The sequence below is a fragment of the Saccopteryx bilineata genome, chromosome X (genome assembly GCF_036850765.1).
Source record: "Saccopteryx bilineata isolate mSacBil1 chromosome X, mSacBil1_pri_phased_curated, whole genome shotgun sequence".
Lineage (NCBI taxonomy): Eukaryota > Metazoa > Chordata > Mammalia > Chiroptera > Emballonuridae > Saccopteryx > Saccopteryx bilineata.
The window spans coordinates 44,139,629-44,158,951 of NC_089502.1; the positions used below are offsets into that span (position 1 = coordinate 44,139,629).

The window sequence follows — 19,323 nt, forward strand, 5'->3', positions numbered from 1 at the left end:
CAATTTTAATGAGGCAATTTTCATTGCCATATTTTCAAGAGAGCCTTTTTTAGAAACTAGATGAGATAGTTCTGGCAAGATTTTTAAAAATGTCCTGTAGAGCCTATAATTCTCTCCACCCTCAGGGTGGCTTGAAAAAAGAAAATAATAGCACACATCTTAACAACATACATTGATTTGGCACCTGTTATCTTTCCCTTTATCCTCTCAACCTCGTGATGTAAACACCATCTTGCAGAAGAAGAAAAGCAGTGTCATCTCCTCCATTAATCTTAATTCAATCCTTCAGTTATTTGGTTCAAATTAGAATTTAACTGGTTTACTAGTTACTGGTTATAATTATAATCTGGTTTACTGGCTACTTTCCCCTAACCTGACCCTCTCTGACATAGCAGAATTACAAGAATTATTTCAGTTCAAGGCTGGGAACTGAAATCTTAATTGTCTGTACATCCTAGAACTACATGTGGCACATAGTAGGCACTTAAAGTTGAATAAATGAAAGATTTTGTCAAATGACATTTAAGAAGAGATGTGCCTGACCTGTGGTGGCGCAGTGGATAAAGTGTGGACATGGAACGCTCAGGTCGTGGGTTCAAAATCCTGGCCTTGCCTGGTCAAGGCACATATGAGAGTTGATGCTTTCTGCTCCTCCCCCCTTCTCTCCCTCTAAAATGAATATATAAAATTAAAAAAAGAGAGAGACGAGAATGGGACTAAAATGCAGGGTTTCAGATTCTTCCCTCTTTCTGCTACATCACACTGCCTAAATTAAGCCTGGTCCACCACTTCAAGGCCACAACACCAAACTAGAAATTGTCACGAAATAAAGCTCTGGTCCTCCCAATGTCCAAAACTTTGAACATTCCTACCTGAGACGAGTAGTCTAAAAATCAAGTTCTTTGGTGGCTTTAAACGTTTGACCAAGGAACATTTCTTGATTTTTAAATCAAAGAGCTGAAGACAAGATGGATTAGGCGGGAAGAGTTCAACTTCCGTTTGTTTAATTGGTTTGCTTACAATCAAGGTTGTGAAAGAAAGGACAGCTCCAAACACTCAAGACAGAAATGAACTGCAAAGTTCCTTTGAGAGGGAAGCCCAAGGATGGAAACCGTGGAGACGGAGTAAAAGGTGCTAAACTGGGAGGGGGCAGCAATTTGGAAGAACTCTCGCTCTGTCTCCCCCCACATCCTAATCTCTCATTTGAAGCCAGTCCTTCTGAATGTGATGAGGCTCTTTCCTTTTTCACCCCCTACCCCGCTACACACACACACACACCGACTCTTACACTCCTCAGGGTGGCAATTATCAATAGGGGGGTTTGTGAAAATAGTTCAGTCCACAACTGCGAACTGGCCCCAGTCACCAGCCTAAATGAGACCTGTCAAGATCCAACATTCGTCATCAGCCCCCTTCCCTATAAGAAACGACAGGGCAGGTACTTTGCCTTAGAAAGAACCCGTCCTCCCTTTCCCTGTCCCACTCAAAGAGCAACTGCTGATCCAGATATGCAGTCTCAGGACCCGCGGAGGGCAACGCAAAGGTGGTGTCAGGAGAAGGAGCCCAGCCGTCCGCCCGGGGTTTTGGATCCGTGGCGGGTGGCGACAAGTAACTGTTCTCCTCATCACCTTTTCAGTATCAGCGACCACGGCCCCGAGGGGGGTGGGGTGGCCACAACTCACCTGTGAGCCCCACTCCGCCTTCCTCCCCGTAGCCCCGACGCCGCTGCAGCACGAAGTAGTCGTTGGACCTTTCCATCAGCCACAGCTTCAGCGCATTTTTCAGGAGCACCTCTTCAGGCTTCAGCCACATCGCCAAAAACTTTATGCTGCCCGCAAGCAGCGACCTAGAACCTCTCTTCACTTCACCCTCCACCCGCCTTTTCCTCTTTACTTTTCCTCCCACCAAATCTTCCTCAAGCGGCAGTAGCTCAGATTCAGGTTTTCCACACTTCCCCCAACCCTCCCTTCTCTCCACGTAGGCATCAAGATTGCCAATTCCCTCCCACAGCGCTAACGCCAGACTGGGAAATAGTCCCGCTTCTTCGTGTCTGGGAATTGTAGTTTCCTACCCGCTCTTCTGTACTGATGCTACCGGAGCGCAGGACTACTCTTCCCACAATCCACTGGCGTGAGAATTGGGTGGGTGCTTTCAAAGTGTGTCCCGCCACCAATTAAGTGTATTTTGCCTATCTAAAGTTTAGAACGGTTTTTGCTGTTGCTGTTCAAGTAAGTGAACACCCGGTATAAAAGTTTTTCTTCTTCTCATCTCTTTACAACCGAAGATGTTAAACTTAAAAAACAAAGTTTCTGGAATAAGTAATGTCCATTCTGGGAAGCGGCAGTAGCACCAACTAACATTTAATGAGCTCTTATTATGTACTAAGAAGATTTCGCGTACGTCATCTCACATAATCCTTCTAAAAGTCTTGCCAAGTATATTTTATTCCCTATTATGTATGTAAGTAAACAAAAGCGCGGAAAGGTGAAACGGCTTATCCAAGGTCACACAGTAAGGGAAGTCATAAAATTCATTGTCTAATTCAGAACCTTCTTGCCTGACCAGGCGGTGGCGCAGTGGATAGAGCGCTGGACTCCGACGCAGAGCACCCAGGTTTGAAACCTGGAGGTCGCCAGCTTGAGCGCGGGCTCATCTGGCTTGAGCCAGGCTCACCAGCTTGAGCCGCAAGTTTCTGTCTTGAGCAAGGAGTCATTCACTCTGCTGTAGCCTCCTGGTCAAGGAACATATGAGAAAGCAATCAATGACCAAGTACCGCAGGGAAGAATTGACGCTTCTCATCTCTCTCCTTTTCTGTCTGTCTGTCCCTGTCTCTGTATCTGTCATACACACAAAGAAAACAAAACAAAAAAACCTTCCTTATATTAAGTTCTTTCTGCCCTTACAGGAAGAATATCAAATCTCCACAAGCCACCCAGTTTTCATCAGGCGCGCGCCCTTCCCTTTCCGCACGGTCGTCCTAATCTGTTTACTTAACTACTGTAATTAACCACCAAATGTTTTGTCAGACCTTTCTTTTCAGAATCTAAACAATTTGTGAGCAATATTTTTTTTCTTTCTTAAACTCTTAAAAAAAAAATAATCCCTTGCAGAACAGACTTCACGTCTTTGTACCTTGGTAATAATACATAGCTGCTTAAACACTTAAGGTAAATGATTTCAGTGATTTGCAGGACCTTTTTATATATTATGATAACTGAGCCCATTAAAGTTAAAGAGCACACTAAAAGTGAGGACAGGTTTATAAGAAGGAAGGAGTTGGGAGGCAATGTACCAAAATTAAGGGGCTCTTGGCAAGCTATTTTGAGAATGAAGTCTCAAGGCCATTTGGCTTAGAAAATGGGGTGGGGCACACCCACAGCCAAGTCGTGGAGCCAAAGAACTCTGCCTCGGAGCACGTCTCCGTCTTACACTTCTCAGGATGTGGGCCAGCTCCAGGGAGGCAGAGTGTGTTACAAGCAGAGATTTTTTTCCTTCGGGTGAGAACAGGGTCAATTTGCAATTCTTTTCTACTAAAAGGCAGTAAATAGTCCCAGGGCAGCTTTCTGGAGAGTATGGGAAGAGGTAATTTTCCCAGAGTCTAAATCCCAATGTATCTCTGAGAAAAAGCCTTCCCAATGTGGATGTGTACTAAGGAAGATAATTTCTTTTCCTGGTGAAGTATCAGTAAATGTGGCAAGATGTAGAGAGATATGAGGTGCCCTTCTTTTCTTTTTCCCTTCCCTTCCCTTTTTTATTTGATGAGTGCTTACTCATCAAACCACATTCTTTTTCAAAACCTCTTAAAAAATTCTAGTTGTGTCAAGTGCTGTCCAGGGCTGAATGGTTCCTCTGCCTTTTGATTCTGCAACTCCATCCAGATGAGCCCACATGCTCCCCACCTTTAGCTCGGCGGGACATTTGGAGAGCTCCTGCTTTATTTAGTAAATGTTTCACTGATTATGTAAAGAGACATTTTTTAAAATTAAATTACCCTGTGATATAAATTTTGGCTTGATCATGAACTATATTTCAAGCCTTTGCAAATCAAAGTATTTTTCGTAAAGCACCTTAAAAACAACAGAGCGTGTCACTCTATTCAATATTCAATTGTGTACATTAATGTAATTTGTTTTTAGGGAAGAAGGACTGGAATTACAAATTCTTTTGGATATCATTGCTGGTACCATACTGGACATATAAAATATATAAATATTAGAGAGAGAAAGATTGATTTAATTTTGATTAGTAAATACCCATTTTTACATCCTTTTTTTACAGATGAAGAACAGGAGACTTAGAAAGTTAAATATCTGGCGTAAGATCACATAGCTAAATAAAGAGCAGAGCTGGGATTTGACCCTGCATTTGTCAGATGCAAACCATGACACTATACTATACTTAGGCATATGGTTTATAAATACCTCACATACAACATATACAAATCCAAATTTATTTCCTCACTATCCCCCCTGCCCAACGTTATTTTTTTTTCTCCTACTAGGTTCTCACCTTGGAATAATCTTAAACTTCTTACCTGGCCACATCCACTGTCACTCACACACACACACACACACACACACACACACACAAACACACACACACCCGCTACTCTTTTTTTTTTTTTTTTTTTGTATTTTTCTGAAGCTGTAAATAGGGAGGCAGTCAGACAGACTCCCGCATGCGCCTGACTGGGATCCACCCGGCGCGCCCACCAGGGGCGATGCTCTGCCCATCCGGGGCGTCGCTCTGTCGCGACCAGAGCCACTCTAGCGCCTGGGGCAGAGGCCAAGGAGCCATCCCCAGCGCCCGGGCCATCTTTTGCTCCAATGGAGCCTCAGCTGCGGGAGGGGAAGAGAGAGACAGAGAGGAAGGAGAGGGGGAGGGGTGGAGAAGCAGATGGGTGCCTCTCCTGTGTGCCCTGGCCGGGAATCAAACCCGGGACTTCTGCATGCCAGGCCTATGCTCTACCACTGAGCCAACCGGCCAGGGCCCTGCTACTCTTTTTTAGAAGTCCAGCCAATTTTCCCATTATAGCTTCAGATTAGTCCCACCATCACTTTCCCACTATACTATTATATGAGCAACTCATCTGTTTGCTTCTAGTTTTGTTTTCTGATCTAAGCCATATAAGTATTTATGGACACATTATACTATGCACAGATGAATAATACCTCTTTTATCTAGAATCAGTCTTCCAGCTGAATCAGCCTTCTAAACCATAGCCTCAAACACCTCTGTAAAAAGGCGCCAGGATCCATGTTATTGTAAATGATCTGATGTCATCATTTCTTATGGCTGAGTAGTATTCCATAGTACATATGTACGAAAGCTTTTTAATCCACTCGTCCTCTGACGGACACTTGGGCTGTTTCCAGATCTTTGCTATTGTGAACAATGCTGCTATAAACATGGGGGTGCATTTCTCCTTCTGGAACTGTTCTATGGTGTTCTTGGGGTATATTCCTAGAAGTTGGATGGCTGGGTCAAAAGGCAGTTCGATTTTCAATTTCTTGAGGAATCTCCATACTGTTTTCCACAGTGGCTGCACCAGTCTGCATTCCCACCAGCAGTGTAGGAGGGTTCCCCTTTCTCCACATCCTCACTAGCACTTATTCTGTGTTGTTTTGTTGATGAGTGCCATTCTGACTGGTGTGAGGTGACATCTCATTGTGGTTTTAATTAGCATTTCTCTAATGATTAGTGATGTTGAGCATTTTTTCATATGCCTACTGGCCATCTGTATGTCCTCTTTGGAGAACTGTCAATTCATTTCTTTTGCCCATTTTTTGATTGGATTGTTTGTCTTTCTGGTGTTGAGATTAACAAGTTCTTTATAAATTTTGGTTATTAACCCCTTATCAGACGTACTGTCAAATATGTTCTCCCATTGTGTAGTTTGTCTTTTTATTCTGTTCTTATTGTCTTTGGCTGTGCAAAAGCTTTTTAGTTTGATATAGTCCCATTTGTTTATCCTGTCTTTTATTTCCCTTGCCCGTGGAGATAAATCAGCAAATATATCGCTATGAGAGATGTCAGAGAGCTTACTACCTATGTTTTCTTCTAAGATGTTTATGGTTTCACGCCTTACCATTTAAGTCTTTTATCCATTTTGAGTTTATTTTTGTGAATGGTGTAAGTTGGTGGTCTAGTTTCATTTTTTTTCAGATTGCTGTCCAATTTTCCCAATACCATTTGTTGAAGAGGCTGTCTTTACTCCATTGTATGTCCTTACCATCTTTGTCAAATATCAGTTGTCCATAGATCTGTGGGTTTATTTCTAGGTTCTCCTTTCTGTTCCATTGACCTTGATAACATTATACAGAGTGAAATAAGTGAATCAGAAAAGACTAAGAACTATATGAACCCATGCATAGATGGGACACAAAAATGAGACTCAGAGACAGGGACAAGAGTGTGATGGTAACAGGTGGTGGGGTGGAGGGGTGGGGAGGGGGCGAAGAAGGAGAGGGAGGGGGTAGGAGGAGGGTAGGGGCACAAAGAAAACCAGATAGAAGGTGACAGAAGATAATTTGACTTTGGGTGAGGGGTATGCAGCATAATCAAAAGTCAAAATAATCTGGAGATGTTTTCTTGGAACATCTGTACCCTGATTTATCAATGTCACTGCATTACAATTAATAAAAATAAGATTAAAAAAGAGAAAAAGTAAAAAAAAAGGTGCCAGGAAACCCAAGATAGCAATTCTAAACCATGTGCCATGGAAAAGCTAAGGCTGGCTGTCATGATTTTACTGGCTTCCTATTTGAAATGAATTTTACAAGCTTAGTTAATCCTATACAGTCTGCAGCAGGTTTAGAATAAGTAATATTCAAAACAGGAGAAACTTTAGTAGAGGAGGATTATTTAAGGCTTTGCTATTCAAAATGGGAATCCCAAGTCAGTAACCCGTGCATCACCCAGGAGCTTGGTGGAAATGCAGAATCTCAGACCTCATTCCAACCTTGTTGAAACAGAGTGTGCCATTTTAACAAGATGCCCAGGTAATATGTTGGCACATTAAAGTTTTAAATGCACTAATTTAAAGCAAAATAAGATATTTGAAAATCAAACTCTACAACAAATTGGAGGTGATCACATTTTCATGAAGACATACATAGGCATCTTTTAAAAGATAAGCTCTGTTAATGAATTTTAGCTGACCACATTGCTTTTTTTTATTTGGAAATTAAATGGCCTGACCAGGTGGTGGTGCAGTGGATAAAGCGTTGGACTGGGATGCAGAGGACCCAGGTTCTAAACCAGGGGTCCCCAAACTTTTTACATAGGAGGCCAGTTCACTGTCCTTCAGACTGTTGGAGGGCCGTACTATAAAAAAAACTATGAACAAATCCCTATGCACACTGCACATATCTTATTTTAAAGTAAAAAAGCAAAATGGGAACAAATACAATATTTAAAATAAAAAACAAGTAAATTTAAATCAACAAACTGACCAGTATTTCAATGGGAACTATGCTCCTCTCACTGACCACCAATGAAAGAGGTGCCCCTTCCAGAAGTGCAGCGAGGGCTGGATAAATGGCCTCAGGGAGCCGCATGCGGCCCGTGGGCCAGAGTTTGGGGACCCCTGTTCTAAACCCCAAGGTCGCCAGCTTGAGCGTGTGCTCATCTGGTTTGAGCAAGGCTCACCAGCTTGAGCCCAAGGTTGCTGGCTTGAGCAAGGGGTCACTGGGTCTGCTGTAGCCCCCAGATCAAGGCACATATGAGAAAGCAATCAATGAACAATGCAGAATTGATGCTTCTCATCTCTCTCCCTTCCGGTCTGTCTGTCCCAATCTGTTCCTCTCTCTGTCTCTCTCTGTCTCTGTCACAGAAAAAAAAAAAGAAATTAAATGTAATGGGGTGACATTGATCAATAAGAGTGCATAGGTTTTAGGTGAACATCTTCATGGCATTTGAATTGTTGATTGTGTTGTGTACCCAACACCCAAAGTCAAATAATTTTATGTCACTGTATATTTGTCACTCTTTACTCCCCCCTGGTCCTCTTCCTCCTGGTAACCACTTCACTTTTATCTATGTCCATGAGTCTCAGTTTTATATCCCACCTATGTGGGATATATACTAAATTTTTTTAAGATTTTTTTTATTTATCATTTTAGAGAAGGGGGGAGAAAGAGGAGGGGGAGGAGCAGGAAGCATCAACTCCCATATGTGCCTTGACTGGGCAAGCCTAGGGTTTCGAACCGGCGACCTCAGCATTCCAGGTCGACGCTTTATCCACTGTGCCACCACAAGTCAGGCTAAATTTTTTTTTATTTAAAGTTTCTATCAGGACATGTCCACTAAATTATTCTAAGGCAGTGTTTGAGAACTGAGATATCAGTTGGAGGAGAACTTGGCACAAATTATCCATGTTAAATCTTATTTATATATATTACTCTACTCATTAAAATCTGTGTATGTCCACAAGTGTCTCACATTCATGAGATCATATGTTTCTGTAGGAAAAAGTTAAGAACTAGTGGGTACTGTTTTTCAAACTTTTCACTGAATTAGCTATAAGGTAGAAGACAATGAACTTTTATCTCTGAAAGTCAAAGGGCCCTCCATAATCATGAATTTCTTTTAAATTTCATGTAGTATGTAAACCTAAATTTTATATTAATGTTTTAAAATATTTAAAAAATACACTCCAAATATAAGAGGTAAATAATTAAAAATTTTGTTATAGCCTAAGGTAATAAAATTTCTTCAGATGTTGTAGAACTGAATTAAAATATTTAGTAAATGAACCAAAAGTAGATATGGGGGGGGAGAATATTCCCAGAATTCCAATTGTATCTTTAAATGTATTTTTACTGATTTATCTGGGAACCATGTATATTCCTAGTTACAAGATAATTCAGCCTGACTTCTGCTAAACTTGGAAGTGACCTCTTAGAAAGCCCCTCTTTCTTAAGTTACAGAGTCCCTATACTGGGGTCTTTGGGTTACAACAGTCTCGACATACGAAATTTTGAGTTTATGATGCTCACTCCCATAAAAATTTTAAAAAAATTCAGACATGTTTTGGCTTATGCTGTTAGCATCATACAGCAATGACAGATTCAGTAAGGTCTACAAACCTGTATGGACGCCTTGTAATTCTATAGGCAGATTGTGGAAGAGAAGAAGTCATTAACCTTCCAGACTAGCCTGGAAACATTCTTGAAGGTAGAGAGGCTTGCAACAGATCCTGTACCCTCTACATCAGCTGCTTCTTGAGATGAAACACCTGTAGTACAGGTAGAACCATCTCCAGCATCTCCTGCATGTTCCTTAGGCAATCCTGATTCACCTGACCCAGTATCTCCAGCACTGTCTGCAGGTTCTCCTGTTTTTCAGCTTCCTCCTCCCAACAGGTTACTCTCTCCCACCTTGCAATGCCCCTTCCAGTGTGCAAGCCAACCATAGGAATAAAGGTAAGAAATTTATTTTAACACTAATTTTTTGCATTTTTTCCTGTTACTTCAGTACAGTGTACAGTACAGTGTATTTATGTCCTTTTCCTTTTTTGGTGGCTTCGTTGTGTTTTCATGTTCTAGATTATGATTTTACAACTGTGTTAGGATAAGTGACTTAGGCTAGGGTGTGTTTTGACTTACACCAAAATTCAGGTTACATCACTGTCTTAGTAATAGAAATATGTCATAACCCGAGGACCCCCTGTATTTACAAATATATCTACTACCACTTAAAGGAATCAGCTTGTATTTTGATTATTATGTAATAACATCTGTTGTTCAAACTATATTTTTCATTATCAGAAGATGATAGCTGAAAGAAAATTCACAAGTGACATGGAACTCCTCTCTTTTGTATATACCCAAGAAAATAAAAAAACATACACAAAGACTTGTGCGTGAATGTTCATAGCACCATTATCCATAATGGCCAAAAAGTGGGAACAACCCAAATGTTCATTAACCAATGAATGGATAACCAATGTAGAATATTAACATAAGGGGTATATTACTTAGCAATGAATAGGAATAAAGTACTGATGCAGACTTCAAAATGGTTGAACTTTGCAAGTATTTTGCCAAGAAGAAAAAGTCAGTGAGAGAAGACCATGTATTATGATTCCATTTGTATGAGATGTCATGTATTGGCAAATCTAGAGAGACAGAAAGCCGAGGGCTGGGAGTGAGAGCAGAATTGACTGGGAATGATAAATAAAATGTTCTAAAACTGGATTGTTGTAAAAGATACACAACTGTATATACATTTGCTAAAGATCATAGAACTATTTATTTAAAATGGGTGAATTTTGGCCCTGGCCAGTTGACTCAGTGGTAGAACATCAGCCCAGTGTGTGGAAGTTCCAGGTTCCATTCCTGGTCAGGGCACACAGGAGAAGTGACCATCTTCTTCTCCACCCTTCTCTTTCTCTCTCTCTCTTCTCCTCCCATATCCATGGCTCGATAGGTTCGAGTGCATAGGCCCCGGGTCCTGAGAGGATGGCTCCATGGGGCTTCCACCTCAGGTGCTAAAATAGCTCAGTTGTGAGCATGGCCCTAGATGGGCAGAGCATCAGCCCTAGATGGGGTTGCCAAGTGGATCCCAGTTGGGGCACATGGGGGATTCTGTCTTTTTATCTCCCTCATCTCACTTGGAAAGTAAAAAATAAATAAAATGGGTGAATTTTGGATATGTAAATTATACTTCAAAACAACTATTGAAATTCAAAAGATTATAAATCACCCCACTTAACTCTCTAAGGATATATGCCAAGTTGCTAGTATGGCATCACACACACATATATCTGGCAAACTCCCACATAAGACATATGTGTGCCCTGGTTTGATAATCATGGTTCTGAGGTGTTCCAAGCATCTGTTTATTCCTGATATGTTTGACAAATGAAAGAGAAGCACTTAACTCATTAACAGCATCCCAACAATCATGCTGCCAAAGAGAAGGTTGAAGGAAAAGAAAACTTTAAAGTAGTAAAATGGTCTTAAGTCTTGAGTAGTATGAAGGTGGACTGGTATCAAGGTCTTTTTGTAACCTTATATTGTTATAAGGTTCATATAACCTTATTATTTACTTTGCTGACATTTTAAAATAATTCATGGTAGGGTCAGTCATATTATAATGGCACCAGTTTCTATGTATTGAGATATGTAAATGTATATCATAATAAAGTTTTAGTTTTTATTTAGCAAATATATAAATTACCATTTTTTCTCCCAAATCCAAGCGTATGAAAAGTCAGAATTGATTGTTAAACTAAACACTAGACAAAAAAGTTTTATTGGAACATTTTATTTACATTTTATATTTAAAGAGAATCAATACAAATCAGGATATATTTACAGCATTTCAAATCAGTATATAAGAATGCAATGGTTTCATCTGTTCTACGTTTACCAAACAAACAGACAAACAAAAAATACATGTCTGTTCTGCATTTGTCTAAAGTCTGCTGGAATTTGCACTGGAAACAAAATTCTAAAACCAAAGATAAGCCACACAGAATACAAATAAAGTGCATTTTTAAATAGCTCTATTTAACTTTGGTGGATGAAGCTTCTAACTTTATATTAAGGCACCTGGAGTTATGCCCCCTCCCCCAATTCTTTTTCAAACACCAAGAAAATGCATTCATAAAATTTATAGCTACGTGGACAAATTTTTAGTTTACCTAGTGTAATTTTAGCCCATTTAGGTAAAATGTAAACTCAATTTTCAAAGTCAACATTGTTTGGAAAACATCTACAGACTATTTCTGTAGACTAATTCATACACAAAGGTCAATTACCAATTTTTGTGTGACTTATCCTTCTCAAATAGTATAATAATTCATGTACTTTGCTTTTGAAAATCCTATAAGTCTGAGAAATAGTTATACAGCAGTTTTGTAAGGAAACTTTGTCTATACCTTTGTGTCAAATTAGTGTCACTAATATACCAACCAATCCAGTCCAGTCTATGTTCCCTGATGAACTATGTTCGACACTTACATGAAGTACAGTTAGCCTAATTTTTTTAAAAAGAAATAGTTAAAATGATTATTTTGCATTAATCTTGTTCTATCAACTTAATGTAGCTTAAGTAGTCATTTCATGAAGGACTAGCCTAAGTTTGCTCTGCTTTTTACAATACAATTCCAGATCAATATAAGCACCTGGAGAAAAACCCTGACACATATAGCCCAAGCTAAAGTAGAGTAGTATTTTAATTAAGATACTATCATAAAATAAAATGATTACAACTACCTCACATTTTTAAAGCAATGTTCTTATAAGAAAATTGTTATAAATGAAAACATGACTCCTTGAAGACAGTTTTGAATGTTTAAAAATCTTACTATCACTATTTGGAGAAAACTAGCCTATGAAAAACATTATAATGAGTTTGTGAAAAAAGTTAACAGATTAACTATATTAAGAGATTTAAGTAGAGCATAATATTAGTCATCTCAGCAGTTTCAGTATCATTCTTTATTAAATTTATCCAATTCATTAATAGGAGACTAGGCCCTGATTGGCAGTTCTGTTATTACTAAAGTTTCAAGTTTTCTATTGACACAGAGTTTATGATTTAATTTCTCGAACAACAGTTTCTTGATCAGGAGTTTCATCTTCTTCAAAGGTTGGATTGTCAACGTGAGGAACAACATTCACTGCCACAGAACTTGCTTCATGGTTTACCAGCTGTAGATTTTCATCTTTAGAAAGAAATAACAATTTTAGAATGATCTTAACCCTCTCTTCTTTCAGATAAAATTCAACACTCATGTCTAAGAAGCCTTTTTTGTCTAATTCCATAATAGTCTTATTATTACTCTTATATCCTATTCCTTTACAAATTATGATTAATGCTATATCTTTCATAAAGCACCTATGACATTATTATATTAATTTACAATTACTCTTTTTTGATTCACATTTGTGTTTACTAGCACCTAAATTATAGCCTCATTAAAAGCAAAAGTTATGCCTTCTTCTTGTATTCTACCCTAAATATAAGAGTTCTTAAATCTAGCTTCACATTTCAATCACCTGGGCACTTGAAAAAATTACCTATGCTGGCTCTGGCCAGTTGGCTCAATGGTAGAGCACCAGCCCAGCATGTGGATATCCTGGGTTAGATTCCTGGTCAGGGCACACAGAAGTGGCCATCTGTTTCTACTCCCTCCTACTTATCTCTCTCTCTCTCTCTTCCACTCCAAAAGCCATGGCTTGATTGGTTTAAGCCATCATCCCCAGGCCCTGAGGATGACTCCATGGAGCTTCTGCCTCAGGCACCAAAATTAGCTCAGTTGCAAGCATGGCACCAGATGGGCAGAGCATCAGCCCCAGACAGTGGTTGCTAGGTAGATCCCAGTTGGGGCGCATGTGGGAGTCTGTCTATCTCCCTTCTAACTTGGGAAAGAGGGGAAAAAATTACCTATGCTTTTCCAAATGCATAGATAGACAGACAAAAGAAAAGAAAAAAAATGAAAACAAAATGAAAAAACCCTAATAACAACTGGGAAGTCAGGGAGAGTGCCCAAAATGGTATGCAAGTGGTAACAAATGAACATAATTATATTACAGATGAAATATATAACCATCCTGAAGATAGAGAAGGACTAATTTAAGTAACATTGGTAAACAGTATTTTGACTATATCTTATAAGGTTAAAAACAAAAAGAACTGTAAACAAGTTAGTGAAATTGTTTTTCACAGGGTTGCGAGTTAGCAATTTTGAAATTATTTTTGTGTTTTAGGATTGAACAAATATGTAAATATATTGTCGATAATGTGAATCATGTTTCTCACTGTCAGAGAAAGAAATTACAAATAGAGAAAGGGAAAGGCTAGAATAAACTCTGTGGTGGTGTATTAGAAATGGATGTATCAGTATAAGTTCACTGTTTTCTGGATGGATGGATGGATGATGAATGGAAGGATGGATAAATGGATGGATGGATGGATGGATGGATGGATGGATGGATGGATGGATGGAAGGAGGCAGATGTGTGTATATATTTGTGTGAGTACATATTTCCCAGCTTTGTTCATTAAAAGTGTTAATAGCAATGAGCATACCTAGTGCCCAGATCTTGGTTTCAAAATACTGTTCTCCAATAAAGGGCTCCTTGAAGAAATGGCCGATTCTAGGGCTAGGGCAAGGAGAGTATAAGATTAACCTAGATTCTAGCCTAGGGTTAGAATCCATAGCTAAGAATGGTTTCATTTTTTTTAAAGGTTGTAATACAAACAAACCAAAAAATGCAACGGAGACTTATGGCCTCCAAAGCCCATCTAGCCCTTTATAGAAAATGTTTGCCAGTCCCTGGTGTAGAACATCTTGTGATGCCAGAAAGTAAGGAAGGGATCAAAAAAAAAAAAAAAAAGATACGCATGTTGAAAGAAAACAGACAACAGACACCTACCTACTTGAGAGAGTCCTCAATGACCAAATCTAGGACAAGCTAAGTAATGGATTGATCATGAAAATAATATTATAGAATAAAAGAAATATCTATAAATTCATGCTATTATAAAAACTGAATAAATAAATGGAAAAAGGGTAGTTCTTCCTTAAAATAGAAGCTTAAATAATGTGGAAAGAAGGATGGAAATTTAAAAATTCAACACTGACATACAAGTAAGAAGCACCAATGATTGCTAAAATTAGTGGGTAAAATATGATGAGAAACAGGATATTTTCATAGTCTCCAAGTGTTTCTCTTTATAATAATTAATAATTACAAAGGGAAAATAGTAACTTTAAGAAGAGAAGCTTGATGGACAACACCTTAACCAACTGAGCAAAGTTCAAACCATCAGTAATTAAGACATGGACATCATGTGACTCATTATATGATATGAGGCAGAAAAGGGCACATCATTTCTGTGGTATTCTTGCCTAAAATAGAAAATGACAATGAATTTAATCATTGAGACAAGTAAAAATTGAGAGACATTCTACAACATAACTGACCAGTAGTCTTTAAAAGTGTCAAGGTCATGAAAGGCTAAGTCTAAGGAATAGTCACAGACTGGAAACTAAGAAGACATCACAAGTAAATGTAATGTGAACCTCTCAACAAATTAGGTATAGAACATATCCAAACATGATAAAGACCATATATGACAAACCCACAGTTCATATATACTCAACAATGAGAAGCTGCAAGCTTTTCCTCTAAAACCAGGAACAAGACAAGGGCTCCCACTCTCACCACTCTTATTCAACACAGTATTAGAAGTCAGAGCCAGAGAAAATAGTCAAGAAAATGAAACAAACCCAGAAAATCAGAAAGGAAGAAGAAAAACTGTCTCTATTTCCAGATGACATAATGTTATATAGAAAAAATACTAAAGATTCCGCCAAAAACTATTTGAACTAATACATCCAATTCAGTAGCAGGATATAAAATCAACATGAAAAAATCATTACTGCATTTTTGTACACTAACAATGAAATATCTGAAAGAGAAATATAGAAAATATCATTTACAATAACATCAAAAATATAAAATTCCTATGAATTAATTTAACAAAAGAGGTAAAAAAAAACCCTGTACAATGAAAACTATAAAACATTGATAAATGATACTGAAGAAGACACAGATAAATGGAAATATTCCGTGTTCATGTATCATAACAATTAATATTATTAAAATGTCCATATTGCCCAAAGCCATCTGTAGATTCAATGAAATCCCTATCAAAGTTCCAATGCCATTTTTACAGAAACACATTTTAAAAATCCTAGGCCAAAAAAATCCTAGGCCCTGGTCAGTTGGCTCAGCGGTGGAGCATTGACTGAGCGTGTGGAAGTCCTGGGTTCAATTACCAGTCAGGACACACAAGAGAGGAGGCCATCTGCTTCTCCCCTGTTCCCCCTTCCTCTTCTCTCTCTTTACGTCCCACAGCCATGGCTTGATTGATTTGAGCACATAAGCTCAGGTGCTGAGGATGGCTCTGTTGAGCCCCCAACTCAGGTGCTAAAAATAGCTTGGTTTCCAGTGGCCTCAGATGGGCAGAACATCAGCCCTACATGGAAGTTGCTGGTTGGATCCAGTTGGGGTGCATCTGGGAATCTCTCTATTTCTCCTACTCTCACTTAAAAATGAAATCCTAAAATTCATACGGAACCATAAAAAGACCCAGCTGGCAAAAGCAATCCTAAGAAAGAGGAACAAAGTGGGATGCATCACATTTCCTGGTTTCAAACTACACTACAAAGCTATAGTATCAAAACAGTATGGTACTGGCATAAAAATAGACACATAGAGAGCCCAGAAGCAAACCCATGCATATACAGTCAACTTATTTTTTTTGACAAGGGAGCCAAGAACACTCAACGGGGAAAAGATAGTCTTTTTAATAAATGGCATTGGGTAAAGTGTATATTCACATGCAATAAAATGAAGCTGAACCTTTACTTTACACCACTCACAAAAATAAACTCAAAATGGATTAAGGATTTAAACGTAAGAACTAAAACCATAAAACTCCTAGAAAAAAACATAGGGAAAAAGCTCCTTGACATTCATCGTGTGACAATTTTTTTGTCTATGGGACCAGAACACAAACTACAAAAGCAAAAATCAACAAGTGGGACTATTTGAAATTAGAAAACTTCTGCACAGCAAAATAAATTTCAACAGAATGGAGAAGCAACTTACAGAATGGGATAAAATGTTTGCAAACCATATATCGTGAAGGAAGTCACACAGCTCAACAACAGAAGAATAATCTAATTAAAACATGAGCAGATGAACTGAATAGATATTTTTTCCAAAGAATACAATAAAATGGCCAACAATTACATGAAAAGGTGCTCAACATCACTAACCATCAGGGAAGTGCAAATCAAAACCAAAATGAGATATCATCTCACACTTGTTAGAATAGCTGTTATCAAAAAGATAGGAGATAAGTGTTGGTGAAAATGTAGAGAAAAGAAAAACTTAAGTGTACTGTTGGTGGGAATTTAAATTGGTACACTATGGAAAACAGTATGAAGGGTCCTCAAAATATTAAAAATAGTACAACCATATGATCCAGCAATCTCACTTCTGGGTATATATCCAAAGGAAGTTATATTACTGTCTTGAAGAGATATCTGCATCTCCATGTTCACTTGCTGCAGCGTTTTTCACAATAGTCAAGATATGAAAACAACCTAACTATCTATTGACAGATGAGTGGATTACAAATTTTGGTTATATATACAGGGTATTCTTTAGCCATGAGAAATAAGGAAATCCTGCCATTTGCGATGACATGGATACAGACCCTGAGGGCATTGTGCTAAGTGAAGTAAGCCAGGCAAAGACAAAGACCATATAATCTCACTTATATATGGAATCTAAAAAAAGTAAAAAAAAAAATAAAGAATGCCTGACCTCTGGTGGCACAGTGGATAAAGCGTCAACCTGGGAACACTGAGGTTGCCGGTTCAAAACCCTGCACTTGTCTGGTCAAGGCACATATGGGAGTTGATGCTTCCTGCTCCTCCCTCCTTTCTCTCTCTCTCTCTCTCTCTCTCTCTCTCTCTCTCTCTCTCTCCCTCCTCTCTAAAATGAATAAATAAAAAAATAAATAAAATTTAAAAAAAAAAATTAAAGAAAGCCAAATTCATAGAAAAGAGAGCACGATAGTAGCTGCCAGGCACTGGGGAGTAAGGGAAATGGGGAAATGTACAAAGGGTTCAAACTTCCAGTTATAAGATTAATAAATTCTGGGGATCTAATGTACAACATGATGACTATAGATAACAACACTGCATCATATACTTGAAAGTTGCTAAGAGAGTAGATCTGAAATGTTTTCACCACATGCAAAAATTTTATAATTATGTGAGATGATGGTTTTGTTAATTAACATTAATGTACTATTTACTTTGCAATATATACATGCAGTAAATCATCATGTAGTATACCTTAAACTTACACAATGTTATATATCAAGTATGTACCGTATTACCCCATGTATAAGATGCAAACTTTTTTCAAAAAATTTGGGGTTTAACAACTGGGTGCGTCTTATGCAGTGGTTGTAGATTTTTTTTACTTGCATTTCCCACTTTTTGGTGCTTGTTTTTGCGCTCACTGTTGAAGACAGTGATTCATCATCAGACACAGATGAGGACAAGCTAATGGATGGGAGTTCTGACAGTGATGAGGAGTTGTATGCATTTTATGATAAATAAAACCTGAGTTCAATAACTTTATGTAATACATTTTTTTTCAAACTTCGGGCCCCCAAATTAAGGTGAATCTTATACATGGGAGCGTGTTATACATGGGGAAAACGGTATATCTCAATAAAGCTGGGGGGAGGAATAAAAAGGAAATACAATGTGGGATTCTGGGACAGAAAAACAACATTAGTAGGTCACTTGGTAAAATTTGAGTAACAACTTTAGTTTAGTTAGTATTTTATTACTTAAATTTCCTGGCATTCTTCATACTATTTTTGAAGCTTTTTTTGTCAGCCTGATATTTCAAATTAAAATTAATAAAATTATTAAAAAATTAGAAACCTGTTCTTGGTCCCCACACCTCATATATTTTGATTAAACAAATTGGGGGTAGAGCCCAGGCATCAGTAATGTTTAAAGTTTCTTTGGGTGAGACTAATGTACAGGAAGGTTTAAGAACTAAGATCCTTATTTAGTGGTTCTCAAAGTGTGGTCCCTGGGCCAGCAGCATCAGTATCACCTGGGAAGTTATTAGAAATAAAAATTCTCAGGCCGTGCCCCAGATCTACTTAGTCAGAAACTGGTGGTAGCCCCTCTGTTTTAGCAAGTCCTCCAGGTGACTTAAAGCATGCCCAAGTTTGACAACCAATGATCTAACAGAACTTAGTGCGATGATAGGACACACAGATATAAGCTGATCAATTATATGTTTACAAAATTATTTAAATCAACTATCACCATTATAATCAATGATTAATAAGCAAGAGAAACAAACTGGTAATACGTAATCACATATAAAATTAAATCGGTCCTAGGTGGTCATTCATTCAACAATTACATGAGTATCTATTATGTAGCAGACTATGCTAAGTGCAGATAATAAGATACTGTCCCTGCCTATTGGCCATCTGTATGTCCTCTTTGGAGAAGTGTCTATTCATTTTTTTGCCCATTTTTTGATTGGACTATTTATCTTCCTGGTATTGAGTTTTACAAGTTCTTTATAAATTTTGGTTATTAACCCCTTATCAGATGTATTGTCAAATATGTTCTCCCATTGTGTAGTTTGTCTTTTTATTCTGTTCTTATTGTCTTTGGCTGTGCAAAAGCTTTTTAGTTGGATATAGTCCCATTTGTTCATCCTGTCCTTTATTTCACTTGCCCGTGGA

At 38.3% G+C, this 19,323-nt stretch overlaps 2 protein-coding genes across 5 annotated transcripts in view; both read right to left on the reverse strand.

Moving 5' to 3' along the window:
* Positions 1–1,966, reverse strand: part of TBC1D8B (TBC1 domain family member 8B) — a 70,307-nt gene extending 68,341 nt beyond the window's left edge. Inside the window, exon 1 of one of the 2 annotated variants that reach the window (XM_066249928.1) lies at positions 1,683–1,966. In XM_066249928.1, coding sequence (XP_066106025.1) covers positions 1,683–1,812 — 130 coding nt within the window. In that variant the 5' untranslated portion in view covers positions 1,813–1,966. The remainder of the gene's footprint in view (positions 1–1,682) is intronic. The other variant, XM_066249929.1, reaches the window with a different exon arrangement.
* A 9,289-nt stretch (positions 1,967–11,255) lies between these two features.
* The window catches only part of RNF128 (ring finger protein 128), a 112,566-nt gene continuing 104,498 nt past the window's right edge, over positions 11,256–19,323 (reverse strand). For 2 of the 3 annotated variants that reach the window (XM_066249595.1, XM_066249593.1), the window contains exon 7: positions 11,256–12,676. In XM_066249595.1, the coding sequence (XP_066105692.1) occupies positions 12,543–12,676 (134 nt within the window). In that variant the 3' untranslated portion in view covers positions 11,256–12,542. Of the gene's footprint in view, positions 12,677–14,043; positions 14,118–19,323 lie in introns of all 3 variants that reach the window. The other variant, XM_066249594.1, reaches the window with a different exon arrangement.